General features: G+C 42.2%; 1 protein-coding gene across 1 annotated transcript; it reads left to right on the top strand.

Annotated features, from left to right (window-relative positions):
* The first annotated feature begins 443 nt into the window (after window positions 1-443).
* On the top strand, window positions 444-14,750 carry LOC139578699 (fibronectin type III domain-containing protein 7-like). The gene is made up of 12 exons (XM_071406648.1): window positions 444-696; window positions 1,042-1,302; window positions 1,996-2,253; window positions 2,521-2,775; window positions 3,244-3,498; window positions 3,879-4,136; window positions 4,323-4,580; window positions 4,770-5,024; window positions 5,314-5,574; window positions 5,905-5,934; window positions 6,097-6,134; window positions 11,988-14,750. Exons 1-11 carry the CDS (start codon window positions 477-479, stop codon window positions 6,126-6,128), a joined length of 2,343 nt encoding a protein of 780 aa, XP_071262749.1. The 5' UTR covers window positions 444-476; the 3' UTR covers window positions 6,129-6,134; window positions 11,988-14,750.
* The last annotated feature ends 934 nt before the right edge of the window (window positions 14,751-15,684 follow it).

Below are 15,684 nucleotides of genomic sequence, written 5' to 3'. Positions count from 1 at the left end.
AGAGAGAACACTGCCTTATTGACTGGCATACCTGTCATCAGGTGTAAGATTAACCTTGAGTAGGGAACATTTTATAAAACTTCTCATGGTATGAACATTGTGTCATGTAATTTTTTTTACATTCCCTTAAATTATTATATATATTTTTCTTCTGTTTTTACTTCCTTATCTGTTTTTACTTCCAGAGTTCGGCTTCATCAGGTAAAACATTTATATTTTTGTCACATTACATGTACATTGCTAAACAGTCTACATTTTTCAACTGCAGAAAATGATGGTCGGATGAAAGTGGATTAAAATATGATTATTATGATTATTACACTGGAATGATCATGTAATTGTAGGTCATGTATGCAATAGTAGTGCTGTAATAGTTTCTAATTTGATCCAGACATTAACCCAGTATTTGACAATGATTCTGTCTCTCACATCATATAGAAATCACAGTGTCGATATTCACCGTAACATCTAAGAGTATGACCGTGCAGTGGAGCAGATGCTCAGGAGCCAGTTCCTACAAGATCACAGCAACCTCCAAGAACTCCCTGGATGCCTCAGCCTTCGCCCAGTTCGGTGCCAACTCTGTGATGGGCTCCATCAACTCTCTAACCCCCAACAACATGTACATCATCAGGGCTGAGGCCATGGATAACAGCCTGAATGTTTTGAGCCAGGCTGAAGTAGAAGAGACCACCGGTAAATCAGTGTCTCCTATGTGACCCTAAGGAGATGATGGTGAAACAATAGGCTATACATTATGTTGTGATCTCGTAACATTCTGTTATTAATCTCCGCTCCAGGGCCAGTTCTGTTTTTCTCTCCCATCAGAGCTATAAGGGAATATAGAAAATCTGTCCTTAGAGCAATGTTAAGGGACAACCTCTCATAAGAAATCTGAAGTATATTATAACAGTTGGCTTATAGTGAAAATTAAAACCAGTTATGATTATTGTGGTGTAACTGGTTACAATCCTTACATTTTCATGTGGGTGTCTCCTTAAGTAAGTTTCAACAATTCCCTCTTCTTGTTTTTTTCTGTAGCTTCTGAGGTGCCCACCATCAACATGGCAACATCAAAACAGAGTGAGAGCATGACCGTGGAGTTCACTCAGGTGTCCGGTGCCACTTCCTACATCCTGCGTGCCGAGACCGCCGACATGTCCTTCTTCTGCGAAACCAAGGTGTCCTCTTCCCCTGGGACCGTGCTCAACCTTCAGGCCTACACCGACTACACTCTCAGTGTCATGTCCGTCAACAGCGGAGGCAGAAGCCAGCCTTCCCTCCCTGTGGTAGCAAAGACAGGTATTGTCCCTTGTACCTCACATTCACATTCACCGTCTGTTGGGGAAAGAAAAAAAACACAAGATTATGAAAGCCTAGTATAAAGAAATGAGTCATTGATAGGGAAAACAGTAACAACCTTTATCTCCAGTGCCCCCACCATAAGTCACTCGATCTCTTTGCTGAAGTAAATGAACCAAAGCCAGGAAGAGGATTGTAGCTACATACCTGACCTTAAAAACCTGATTTCAGATGAGGTATTGCAAATCCGGTACTTTCCTCTATTAGTGAGATGCTCTTGCTGCCCTGAGGAGGGAGGTATCCGCTGTAATTATATCTGACCCCTCTCCATACACAAAGAATAAACCTAACTGGGTTGACAACTGAGAACACTGCGTTGGTTACCCTGGGAGTAGGACCTGAGTTAGTCAGCCTATCGGATATCTTCATGTACCAAAACAAGCCACCAGCAGTTTCATCCTATTGTGTTGTGGTTTGACCTTCTTTAGAAGGCAGCGGAGAGGAAGAGAATTTTGATCGTCTCAAATCTCAGTCATATAGTACATTGTAATGTGATCCCACAGAACAGAAAATACACTTTAGAGCTTTCTGAATGATATCACACAATTAAAAGGCAAACCATGAACACCACCAACACAGACAAACAAATACACTCTCTACATAACATGTCTCATTGCTGTCTCTCTCCTAAAGTGGTTGCTGCGCCCAAGCTCAACTCCACCTCTCCCAGCAATGACACCATTGTGGTGGGGTGGGAGCCTGTGGACCACGTTTTCCTGTACACCATTAGCATCATCATGGAGGGCTCAGACAGCAGGGTGAAGCTCAACACCACTGACACCAGCGTGACCTTCTCTGGCCTGGAGGCTGGGACAACCTATTGCATCAAGGGCAACGCCTGGGACCCCGAGAAAAGACAGGGAGACGACTTCACCGTCTGCCAGATCACACGTAAGGAAGAGAGGGGGATTTTTGGTTAGCAAGTACACTCTTCAGTGTTAGACTGCACTGTTACATTTTCTTCAGAAAATTTACCTTATCTAGCTTTATTTAACTTTCAGTAAATGAGGCTTTTTCAAGACCTGATGGGGATAGGGTGGAGCAAATGGCAAGCAAGAGCACCAATTTGTGCAGTATATTTGTAAGCACGTTTAGGATTCATCTAGGTCTGTACCTAATTGTGTGTGTGCTCATGTTGTTTCTCTCTCCTCCCTCCAGGTCCATGCATCCCTGTGCTCACTGAGTTGGAGGTGAGGATGGTGGGCTCTGAGGCTGGTCTGTCTGTGTCCTGGGCTCCATCTCAGGGGGCAGGGGAGTACCTGGCCTTCAGCTCCGAGGGGCTGAACTGTACCTCTACCACCGGCACCTGCACCCTGGCCCCCGTGGGGTGTGGCCAGAGACACACCGTCACCGTGACAGCCATCAACGAGGGAGGACCCAGCATCCCTTCTGCTCCTGAGGAGTTCATCACCTGTGAGTAGACATATCAATCAATCAGTCAATCAATCAATCAAACAAACAAATCGATTGTTTGTTTTATGGCAGGCTTGTGACATCTAGTAATAGAAGACACAAACCTGCTATGTAAAGCACAGCATATTGATACATTTGAGATCATTCTACTATTTCATCAACACGTGAGATGCATATGTAAGGTACTAACAACACAGGAATTCATTTCTACCAACTGAGCCTGTGTGGCTCAGTTGGTAGAGCATGGCGCTTGCAACGCCAGGGTTGTGGGTTCATTCCCCACGGGGGGACCAGGATGAATATGTATGAACTTTCCAATTTGTAAGTCGCTCTGGATAAGAGCGTCTGCTAAATGACTTAAATGTAAATGTAAATGAATAACTTGACCTTTAGCCACTATTACAGACATGTACTAACCATATAATGAACATCTAATAACTGCACACCCTGCCGTGTGTTTCCCTTCAGTCCCCTGCCCACCAGAGCCTCTGCGTGTGGAGGAGACCAAGGCAGGTAATTGCTCTGTGTTGTGGGACGCCATTCCCTACACCGACACCTACGTGGCCTTCATCAAGAGGGATGATGGTCAGGAGGAGAGGTGCAACACCAGCTCCACCAGCTGTAACTATCACTGCCAGTGTGGATACACCTACCTGATGACTGTGTTCGCCTTCAGCCCGGCTGGATCCAGCCCACCGGGCCCCGTGCTCAACTACACCACCTGTAAGTAGAAGCTTTACCTCTACAGTCTAGCGGTGTGCCGGTTCGAAGCCAGTCATTCACATAACCACACACTCTGCCCAGAGACCCAGCACACATAATGTGCCTCTGAAATCACGCCATTAAAAAAAAAAAAAAACAGCTCACCCAAGTCTCATTCAGCTCATTGAATGGGGGATCTTAATAAATATGAATGCTGATCGATGTTCTTCAGATAGCCCACGTCAGTTCATATTGACAATGATATAAATACTGAAATAAATATATTCCATGTCTCTCTCTCTCTCTCTTTCTTACTCTCTCCCTCTCTCTCTTTCTTTATGTCTTTTTACTCTCTCTCTCCCTCTCTCTCTCTCTCTCTCTCTTTCTCTGTCCGTCCCCAGTACCCTGTTGTCCCGAGGATGTGTTCATCTCCCTGGCCTCCCCCGGCACCCTGGAGATCATGTGGTCAGCAGTGCGCGGGGCTGAGGTGTACGAGACGCGGGCGGTGGAAGGGTCAGAGGTCATCCTGTGTAACGACACGGCACCCGTGTGCGCTCTCTCCGACCTCACCTGTAACAGCCCCTACAGTGTGGTGGTGATCCCCTGTAATGAGATTAGAGGGTGCAACCACACCTGCAGATCACACACCAAGGAGACAGGTAACACAAACATATATATTTTTTTAAATGCCACATAGACAAAGTGTCCGCTAACTAATCACATCATCAGTTTATTTGGATGAATGGGAAAACATGATGTGTGTCATTACACCCACAGGTAAAAGATCACTATGACGCTAACCCTCCCCATGCCACTTCCTCTCTCCTTTACTTTCTCTTTCTCAGCTCCCTGTATGCCAGAGATCCTGAATGTGACCCAGATTAACACCACCAGTGTCAATGTCAGCTTTAGTGCTCCCAACAGAGCAGGTGCCACCTACAAAGTGAGCGTAGTGGCCCAGGACAACAGAAACACCTGCACTTCCAGAGGAACTTCCTGTGAGATACTTGACCTACCCTGTGGCGAGGTCTATGAGGTCAGCGCCATAGCAACCACCACCGTGGGCGACAGTTTTCCCAGCTACAGTGTTCCACTGGAAACAGGTAGGGAACCATGGAAACCATATGGAGAAAGGGAAAGGTTTTGGTTAATTTGTTTGGACTACTGGTATCACTTGTTACTGGTGATGTTGTGGTGAACATTTTATAAAGTTGTTCATTCAGCTATCTGCAGATAGATTAAAAAAAATAAGTATACATTTCTCACAATTGTGCTTTCCATTCGTCCCGTAGCACCCTGTTGCCCGGCAACCCTTAACGTTGAACAGGTGACTCAGGCCATGACCAATGTCACCTGGTCGATGGCGAGAGGCACACACACCTACATGACCTCTCTGACCTCACCGAAAGGCAACGCCCGCTGCCACACCCTGGACACCCACTGCCTGATGGGATGCATCACCTGCGGAACAAACTACACCGTCAGCATGGAGGCCATCAGCCGCACTGGACACATGTCTGAGTGCACCTATCATGGCTTCTCATCCAGTGAGTGACAGATAGATTAATATATCCCAGCTTCTCATCCAATGAGTGAAAGACACAAGCACCTATCATAGCAACAATGGGACCACTGAGTCAGTGGAATGGAAAAATGGAAAACGTTCTAGGTGAATTACTGACTCTAGATGAATTACACACAATTCATTTCTATAGCATTAAGTTACAGAAGAGTGTCAAAGTTTGATCATAGCCAAGTACATTTTAACATCCACATACCATTGCGCCCTGCACAGTTGCCACTCTAGTGCCTTACTGAACCATCTTTCCCTCCCAGGTGCTTGTTGTCCATCGGGCGTGAAGCTGTACAGGATGGCCAACAACACGCTGCGTGTATACTGGCGTTCCACTGGCGGTCTCCATAACTACACGGCCAAGATGGTTGGTAGCCAGTCCAACTACACCTGCACCCCTCCCCCCGGGGGCAACACCTGTGAAGTGCCGGAGATCATGTGTGGGGACGTCTACAACGTAGTGGTGGCCCCTCTCACCCAGGACGGAGCCATGGTCCAGTTCTGCCCCCAGAGGATGTACTCAGGTAGGCTACTCAATACCACAATACCACTTGAAAGATCTACATAGATAATCTAAAAGGAAATTACATTAAAGTCAAGTTCATTTTTCTTTGTTTGTATAGCATGGTTTTACAAAGTCATTGGCATATACCAGATTATTATCCTCTCTAGGTTTCTTCCTAGGTTCTGGCCTTTCTAGGGAGTTTTTCCTAGCTACCGTGCTTCTACACCTGCATTGCTTGCTGTTTGGGGTTTTAGGCTGGGTTTCTGTACAGCACTTTGTGACGACAGCTGATGTAAGAAGGGCTTTACAAATACATTTGATTGATTAACATATTCTTGTCTGATTTCAGTTTCCTGCTCGGGAAGCAATGTTGGAATGGGTATGTTTTTGAGTACTTTTTCATAAATGATCTGTAGCCTAGTATTGGTTTTCACAGACTCAAGCCTATGGTATTTTGTGGGATAAAATGGAGGGGAAATTATGCATCAGTGCAAAATGTATTCACTTCTCTAACATTTCTCAAATATATTCTTTCCCACAGTAATCTATCGAGGAAAGAGAAGTCTGGACTAGCAGATGGTATGTATCATGCAATTTCTCATCAGCTTGAATCAGAGCACCTCTAGTACACAATCCAAACATACACTCATAATAATAGTAAGTCGCTCTGGATAAGAGCGTCTGCTAAATGACTTAAATGTAAATGTAAAATAATACTATAACTACTGCATTTACCATTATCTCCCAAAGTAGCTCCCGTGTCATCCCAGCTGAACACACTCTAGGAATAAATAGCCTTTGAGTGGCGGATCGAATCACAGCAGAGCACAACAGGAAGCATTAAACTGAATTTATGGGTCAATAAAAAACGTCCCCACCATGTCAGAGTGAATAGGGTTTTCAGCCATAGACCTTTATATACAGTATTTATATGTTTTATTGTCACATACACATTTCACTGCACCTATCCAGTGTACCAGGTATGAAGGTAAAACCCAGATGCAGAAGGCGTTGAATTAACAACGGGTTAATAATCCAACAGGTGCAGGCAATAGACAGGTCAAGGCTGGCAGGGGTCAGTAAACCAGAGGTGGGGCAACGGTACCGGACGGCAGGCAGGCAAAGGTCAATAAGGCTCAGAGGCAGGCAGAGTGATCAGGCAGGCGGGCTCAGAGTCAGGACAGGCAAGGGTCAAAACCAGGAGGGTGAGAAAAAGACAGACTGGGAAAAGCAGGCGCAGAGAACAAAAACACTGGTTGACTTGACAGACAGACAAACAGAGAACACAGGTATAAATACACAGGGGATAATGGGGAAGATGGGCGACACCTGGAGGGGGGTGCAGACAATCACAAAGACAGGTGCAAAAGATCAGGGTGTGACAAGGTGTTATTTTACAGAGACCGCCATAGTACAGTTGAAGTAACATAATCGATACAGGGAAAATGAAACTTTCTATGAAATAGATAGTTGATATAAAACACTATTATGAGAATTATAAAAACTGACTCAGATAGCCACCTCCCTACTACAAGTCTCCACCTTACAACAGGAGCAGACTGGCCATCTGGCATTTCGTGCAAATGTTTTGCCCAATGGGCCTGTCTAACTTGTTTTTTTGGGGGGTTAAATTATAATTATCTGGCTAATAACACAGGCCTCAAGGGGAAAAAATGGTCCGGTGTGAGGGCCTTGAGGGGAGAAAATGGTCCAGTGTGGGTGCCTCAAGATAAAAATGGGCTGGTATGTTAGAAATGCCATAGCCAATTTCTGGTCCTGCCTTACAATGACTAATGTGTGTAGGATGGGTGCCCAACAAATATACTCATATCTTTAGAGTGTAAATGTGAGTCCTATGGAGTGCATTGCTGTAATGGTTCTCTCGGGATTAAGAGCAGCAGTTTCCCTCTGTTGATCATACACAGACATTGCAAGGAAGGCAACATTTTCACATTACATTTGAGTTCACAGTGAAATTTTCACTTGACTCATTAAAAGTCAACTGCCCCTTAGAACAGCTCCGTGAAATCAGCAACATCGTGCAAAAAGCTTCAAAATAAAATTCCCTCCTCTACTTGAACACAAGTTCACAAATCGTAGTATATTTTGCCTGTTTTAAAGGGCTAATCAGCACCTGCTACATCCATTTTTGGATATATAAATGAATTGTATGTACCCATTGATACTTGAAGAATATAACTTATAAATGCCTCATAAGTTTAGTTCAAATGTCTTACCCCATCAGAATCCAAAATATAAGCTTTTTTTTACTCCAATGTTAGTAAACAAAGAAAATGTAAACAAATAAAATATAGCCTCAAAACATGGTTAAAACTATAACATTGATATCATTGATGGTCAATCCTTGCATCCATAGCTCTGTCTATGAATTTGAGTGATACAATTTCTCCAGCCCCATACCTCAGCTTTTTACTGAACCAGGGGCGGGGAAGCCGCTTTGCTGTTGTTTCGACTGCTGATTGCTGCTTTAAGATGCGTTCTGTTTCTCTAATCCTACCCTCTACCTTTCATGCTATTTCAGAGCTATTGAGGCTTATTGTTGAGTTCTAGTGGTTATTTGTAAATAGGCGCTCTGCCAAGGTGGGTAAATGAAATAAAATATGCAATCAGTACATGTTCAAAAACGTAATTAACATTAGGTAAATCAGGGGACAACAAAATGTGTATTAAAAAAGCAATGCTAAATATGTTAGTTGAAAAGGAATTAATGATTGGAAGTTCAATAATCTTCATTAAATAATATCTGAGTAATAGTTGAATTTCTATTCCGCTAGATGACACTGTCCCCCATGCTCCTCCCAGTCAGAGGTCTGAGGATTCAGAAACAAAATAGTTTATGCTCTTGAAACGCATCTGTGCATTGGTAGATCAGTTCTGTTACACTGCTATAAACTTATTATTACTGTTACAGAATGTTATGGACACTTTTAACATTAGAAATTGTTATTACATTGTTAAAACGACAGACCTACACTGTGAAAGTCTTTAGATTCTTTCAAATGAATATTTGTTTGAAAAGTTTACATCAATTGGACAGACAGCACTTACACTACCGTTGAAAGAAAAGCAAAACATTTTGTTCATTAAAATACAGTGTAAACATTGTTAATGTTGTAAATGACTATTGTAGCTGGAAACGGATGATTTTTAATGGAATATCTACATAGGTGTACAGAGGCCCATTATCAGCAACCATCACTGCTGTGTTCCAATGGCACGTTGTGTTAGCTAATCCAAGTTTATCATTTGAAAAGGCTAATTGATCATTAGAAAACCCTTTTGCAATTATGTTAGCACAGCTGAAAACTGTAGTGCTGATTATAGAAGCAATAAAACTGGCCTTCTTTAGTTGAGTATCTGGAGCATCAGCATTTGTGGGTTCGATTACAGGCTCAAAATGGCCAGAACCAAAGCCCTTTCTTCTGAAACTCGGCAGTCTATTCTTGTTCTGAGAAATGAAGGCTATTCCATGCAAGAAATTGCCATGAAACTGAAGATCTCATACAACACTGTGTACTACTCCCTTCATAGAACAGCGAAAAACTGCCTCTAACCAGAATAGAAAGAGGAGTGGGAGGCCCCAGTCGAAGGCCTTAAAGACAATTTCAGTATATTCAGAGACAATGATCAGCACTACAACGTTTTTATGGTTATTACTTGGCCTTGGTTATTACCTGACCTTACTGGTAATCTCTGAACATCTTGACTGATGATCTTGCCTTAATGGCCACACGTACTCATGAAATCTTCACCCGGCAAAGCCAGAAGAGGACTTTGCCACCCCTCCAAGCCTGGTTCCTCTCTAGGTTTGTTCTTAGGTTCCTGCCTTCTGGGGAGATTTTCTTAGCCACTGTGCTTCTACATTGCTTGCTCTTTGGGGTTTTTGGCTGAGTATCTGTAAAGCACTGTAAAGAGCTCTATACAATTCATTTGATTGATTGATTGATCTACACGTTTGCTTCTGTACCATTTAAACTAAATAAGTTATAGCACTATACAGCTATTTGCTACTGTATTATTAATTATATACATTTGTTGCCACTAAAGCGGGCGATGTAGAATCTCCAGACACTCTGTTAACAGGATCTGGTGTCATACTATGAAGATTTATGTAATTCGCTCGTTTTTTTGAGGAAAACCTATTGTCAACTGTTCCCAAAACATTTTCATTATAGCAATATACAGCTATTTGCCACTGTATTGTTAATTCTATAGAAGTTGTCTCCAATAAAGGGGGGTGATTTGGAGTCCTCAGACACCCCGCTAATCAGATCTGGTGACAAACTATGAAGATTTGCAATCAGTGATTGATATGGAGGGGGACTGGAAGGCCTTCATGGCAAAATCACTGATATCAAATAATTTGACAAATGCTCCAACATCCTCTTCTATACACGTGAGAGAGAGCAAGAAAGAGAGAAAAGGTTGAAACAGCAGGTCCCAGACAAGGTATCCACTGGGCACAGACGTCAATTCAACATCTATTCCACGTTGGTTCAACGTAATTTCATTGAAATGACATTGAAACAACGTTGATTCAACTAGTGTGTGCCCAGTGGGTAGCATGCCCGGTGAAACAGGTCAGGGGTCCACAGCGGCAGGCAGAACTGGATCCACAGATCACGTGAACATAATGTTTTTAGGTTCTAAGAGGCATTGTGAACCTAACTTCTCTTATTTTAAATGGTTATGAGTCAGAAACATGAATTCTAGTGTCAAAATGTGCTACAAAGTGTTAATAGGATAATTTGGGTCATAAAGTCAGTCTTGTCCAAAACTGAGTTTTGTGAGTTCGTCACCACTTACTGGAGGGTTGGGTATGGATTACGATCATGTCCACTTGCCCAGTGTCCACTAACACAAGAGAAGCAGTTGTGCTGATTGCACTCCATCTAGCCTCTGCTGAGTCTCCAACAACCAGATGTTCCGGCTTTCAGAGGAAGTGGAAAGAGAGCCTGTGACTTGACTTCCGCTTTGGGTAGTGCTAAGCAATTAACCAAAATGTTGGTTATTTTAACTTTTTTAACCAATGTGCATAGGTGCTTGACTTGGACTGAAATAGTTGCCGGTACAATTTTTTGGTGCCAGTACCGTTTATATTAAAGTGCAGGAGCTCCTGCCCAAGTCAAGTACTGTGCTTAGGTAAAAAGACCAATAATGTCCATTTGGAACACAGACAAGTAGACCAAAATCTGATTGGGTGCCCACGCCCCCTGATATTCACCTGCAATTCTACATCATGAGCATTGTAACTGTGGCAGCTACAACAGGGAGCTCCATAATCTTTCTACCACCGCGGCAGAATGAAGTTTATGACTGGTTTAGTAAGGGACCGGGACCAAGGCGATTGGATGCACTTTTGTAAAGAAACGCCCCTCATGATTAAAGGGGAGTGCAGCCACGGCACATTGGACAGGCACAGCATCATTTCTCAAAGTTTGTACAGACAGATTGAATTTCATTATAGAAGAGGTGCATAAAACGCATCCTCCAATTGCAACATCTGCTTATATGCCCACACATCTTGTTAAAAAATACATCTAAAATGTTTAATACCTTGACACCAAGTTAGGCATACCTAATTTCAAAATAGGCCATTGTCACTGTAAATCGTGAATGATAATTCTTCACGTTTTACCGGTGAAATAGCCAAACTGCATGCCAATCATTTGATCTCAATCAGTTTAATGGGAATATTCATTTAGATCTTCTTGAATAACTGTTTCATGAGCAAATTAAAGCGCGTGGAGTTAACAAACTATTACCATTTCTTGTAGGCCTATTTTGTTTCAATCAAAGCCTGCACGCGTTAAGTTTTGGCTACATCAATCCACCAGTTCCATTCATAACCGCGGGAAGTAGGGGTGCTGAGGGTAGGGGTGCTGACCCCTACCCTCAGTAGGCCCCTACCCTAGTTTTACAGCTTGCCGATGATGAAGTTGTAGACATGTTATTGTTCTCAGAAATCAGTCCTGAGCACACAGCCAGACTTTCCCGACTAGATAGAATGCTAAGCAGTTCACTGACCAGTTTTTCATGCACATGTTTTAACTTCAGAAATACTGCACCAAAGACCTTAGCTCGATGTCAAATTGCACTACTAAGACCTCTAAAACGTCTAAATTAGTTACAGATTTTTTGACTGATCTTAAATTAATTCAGACTATTTTAAGGAAATGGCTATGCTGTTGCTATCGTGACTCAGGAGGGACAAACAGAACCTGCCAGGGTACAATATCCAAACATAACACACCCACATCAAACCACACCACCAAACTCTCGTTTGGCTTCAGTTCATCATTACTTGATGAGCAATCTTCAAAACCGGGCCAAATCAGGAAGTGCAGTTGCCCTTTTAACATGCATAATTCATTTGATTGTTTAAAATGTTATTCTTCTCTGCTTTCACAGTTCCCAGTCCCGTAGATATCAGGAGGAGCAGAGACAAGCTTCCCATCCTCATTCCCCCAACATGTCTACCAATCCCCAAGAGGAAGTGAACCTCTCTACAAAATATCCCAGCCTAAATTATAGCTTCGTTTAAGACCTGTTTTTTGGATGTGCAAAACATCTACAGTTACTGATCTGAACAAATATACTGAATTTAACAACAAATTCATCCTGAATAAGTAGCTTTATTTTTATTTTTATCTAACACTTTTTTTATTAAGTGTTTTCATCATTGTTTTTAATAAGAATGAGAAATTAAATGTTTTTATTTGGATAAATGTCAGCAAAATGCAATAAAAAGTACCAACTATTAATGCTACTTAAAAGATAAGTAGTTACCAGACTAAATGTGGATTAAATATATTAAAGTAGATGTGTATTCAGAATGTTCCACATTTAAATCCATGTATTGATTGTACAAAAGTTTACAGAATTGTACATCATGCACAGTAATTGAAATGTTTGATATTAAAACTGAAACTCAAATGGCAACTATCGATCATTAATTGGAAATGTAAAAAACAAAGATGAACAACATTTAATAATTGAAGTAGAGTAGCCTTTCCTGCAGTCAAATGACCAAATCGTCCTCTAATGGCCTCATGGGTGGAATGTTATTAATATTTTTTATTAAAAAATTGAAGTCGAAAATCCAGTGTTTCTATGTCAAACAGTTTCGTTATATTTTTGTCTTCTGTGATGTACAGTGCATTCGGAAAGTATTCAGACCCCTTGACTTTTTCCACATTTTGTTACATTACAGTCTTTTTCTAAAGTGGATTAAATAAAATGTTCCTCATCAATCTACACACAATACTCCATAATGACAAAGCTAAAACAGGTTTTTAGAAATGTTTGCAAATGTATTAAAAATGAAAAAGTATTCAGACCCTTTGCAATGAGACTTGAAATTGAGCTCAGGTACATCCTCCTTCCATTGATCAGCCTTGAGATGTTTCTACAACTTGATTGGAGTCCATCTGTCCATCTTAAATTGATTGGACATGATTTGGAAAGGCACACACCTGTCTATATAAGGTCACACAGTTGACAGTGCATGTCAGAGCAAAAACCAAGCCATGAGAAATTGTCCGTAGAGCTTTGAGACAGAATTGTGTAGAGGCACAGATCTGGGGAAGAGTACCAAAACATTTCTGCAGCATTGAATGTCCCCAAGAACACAGTGTTCCCATCATTCTTAAATGGAAGAAGTTTGGAACCACTCTTCCTAGAGCTGGCCGCCCAGCAAAACTGATCAATCGGGGGAGAAGGGCCTTGGTCAGGGAGGTGACCAAGAACCCGATGGTCACTGATTTAGCTGCAGAGTTCCTCTGTGGAGATGGGAGAACCTTCCAGAAGGACAACCATCTCTGCAGCACTCCACCAATCAAGCCTTTATGGTAGAGTGGCCAGATGGAAGCCACTCCTCAGTAAAAGGCACATGACAGCCTGCTTGGAGTTTGCCAAAAGGCACCTAAAGGACTCTCAGACCATGAGATTGAACTCTTTGGCCTGAATGCCAAGCATCACATCTGGAGGAAACCTGGCACCATCCCTACAGTGAAGCATGGTGGTGGCAGCAGCATGCTGTGGGGATGTTTTTCAGTGGCAGGGTCTGGGAAGACTAGTCAGAATTGAGGGAAATATGAACGGAGCAAAGTACAGAGAGATCCTCGAAGAAAACCTGCTCCAGAGCGCTCAGGACCTCAGACTGGGGCTACGGTTCACCTTCCAACAGGACAACGACCCTAAGCACACAGCCAAGACAATGCAGGAGTGGCTTCCGGACAAGTCTCTGAATGTCCTTGAGTGGCCTAGCCATAGCTCGGACTTGAACCTGATCTAACATCGCTGGAGAGACCTGAAAATAGCTGTGCAGCGATGCTCCCCATCCAACCTGACAGAGCTTGAGAGGATCTGCAAAGAAGAATGGGAGAAACTCCCCAAATACAGGTGTGCCAAGCTTGTAGCATAATACCCATGAAGACTCTAGGCTGTAATCACCTCCAAAGGTGCTTCAACCAAGTACTGAGTAAAGGGTCTGAATACTTATGTAAATGTGATATTTCAGTTAAAATTGTTGTATACATTTTCAAAAATTTCTAAAAACCAGTTTTTGCTTTGTTATTATAGGGTAATGTGTGTAGATTGATGAGGGGAATTGAAAAAAAATCAATTTTAGAATAAGGCTGTAACGTAACAAAATGTGGAAAAAGTGAAGCGGTCTGAATACTTTCCGAATGTACTGTATATAAAATATAATATTGGGATGCAAACTCAAAATTGAATGCATTCCAACTCTTTTTATTAATTTTTTATTATCCCATAACCATGTGAGGTGTATACTTTCATTTCAAAGTAGATTTGTTTAAGACTACCAAGGAATACTCTGTGTGACCCTGATTTAGCCCACTGCAGTAAAAGATTACTCCCAAGTATTCTGCCTCCTGGGTGTATGTTATGGGTGTTGAATTGTGCAAATTAGACAAGAGGAGCAACCCAACAAACACACAACCACGACACAATGTTGCCATAACATTACCTCCATGTTGTGTGGTGGTTGTACACTATTGCATGTTCCACCTGTCTGATTGTAAGCCCTCTCTGAGTTCTGTCATTTATTCCCAGGATGAACCATAAGAATAAAACTGTTTGGAGTATGTATTTTTGGATTGTATAAAACTGTTGCATATTCCTTTCAATAAAACACATTCCTTACATGAATTATTTGTTGTTTAGATATTTGTAATATAATTGGAGAGATTGATAAAAAGAGGTCAGGCTGTTACAGAAAATGACTTTCCAAACCTAACCCCATCATGCTTCACTTCCAGCACCACACTCCTTGATGGACTTGCAGACAATCCAATCACCACTCATTTCCCTTACACTCCCAATCAACCGTGGCTGGACTTCCTCTCACACTTCCTTCAATAAATGCACACATTTCTGAAGGTCCTATGGGTACTCAACTTTGAAGCTCTCGAAACCACAACCTGGCTGCAACCAATTCCAATATGTTCTTGCTGTGTTGTTCTTCATACAGCGTGAAATCTATTTAATTACATAATCAAATGCAAATTAGCATTTCGTACAAACATTAATGCAGTAACTCCTAAGAAAGCGTATTCTGAAGTGATGAAACCTTTTTAACAAATGAATAACGTAATGCATTCATCATCTCTAGGGCCAGTAACCGGAGGGTTATCGGTTCAAATCCCAGGGCTGACGGGGAAATTTGGTGGGAGTGAGCTGGCAACCAGTGGGTTTCTGACATCGGAATCTCAGGTGCCACCTGCTGCCGTTAAGCCTTTGAGCAAGACACTTATAACCCTTAAACTGCTGCTCTGCCGCTGATTTTTTTGCTGCCTCCAGGGCTGTTAAATTACAGGCCAGAAAGGCCAAAGACTCTTCTGTTTTTTGTTTCTACCTCGTAGTTAATTACACTCACCTGGTGTCCCAGATCTGAATTAATCCCTTATTAGAAGGACAGGATGAAAACCCGAAGTGTGTCGGCCCTCCAGGACTGACATTGAATAGCCCTAGAGCCTCTCGTGTGTGCATGCGTGGTGCCTGGGGAATAGCATACATTTCCAATTCACATTGGACAATAAAGTTGTATTCTACATTGAAGTACGCTGGTCACAGAGGAATAGTC

Source organism: Salvelinus alpinus, chromosome 6 (assembly GCF_045679555.1).
Source record: "Salvelinus alpinus chromosome 6, SLU_Salpinus.1, whole genome shotgun sequence".
NCBI lineage: Eukaryota > Metazoa > Chordata > Actinopteri > Salmoniformes > Salmonidae > Salvelinus > Salvelinus alpinus.
Note: the sequence above shows the minus strand (reverse complement) of the source record. Positions and strands in the feature narration are given on the sequence as shown.

What these genes read in the sequence shown, in the direction of transcription:
- LOC139578699 (XM_071406648.1), top strand. Translation starts at nt 477, where the DNA reads ATGACCGTGCAGTGGAGCAGATGCTCAGGAGCCAGTTCCTACAAGATC. An exon ending in CAGTGTTCCACTGGAAACAG is followed by an intron (nt 4,581 to 4,769) that starts GTAGGGAACCAT and finishes TTCGTCCCGTAG; the next exon opens with CACCCTGTTGCCCGGCAACC. An exon ending in CCCCCAGAGGATGTACTCAG is followed by an intron (nt 5,575 to 5,904) that starts GTAGGCTACTCA and finishes GTCTGATTTCAG; the next exon opens with TTTCCTGCTCGGGAAGCAAT.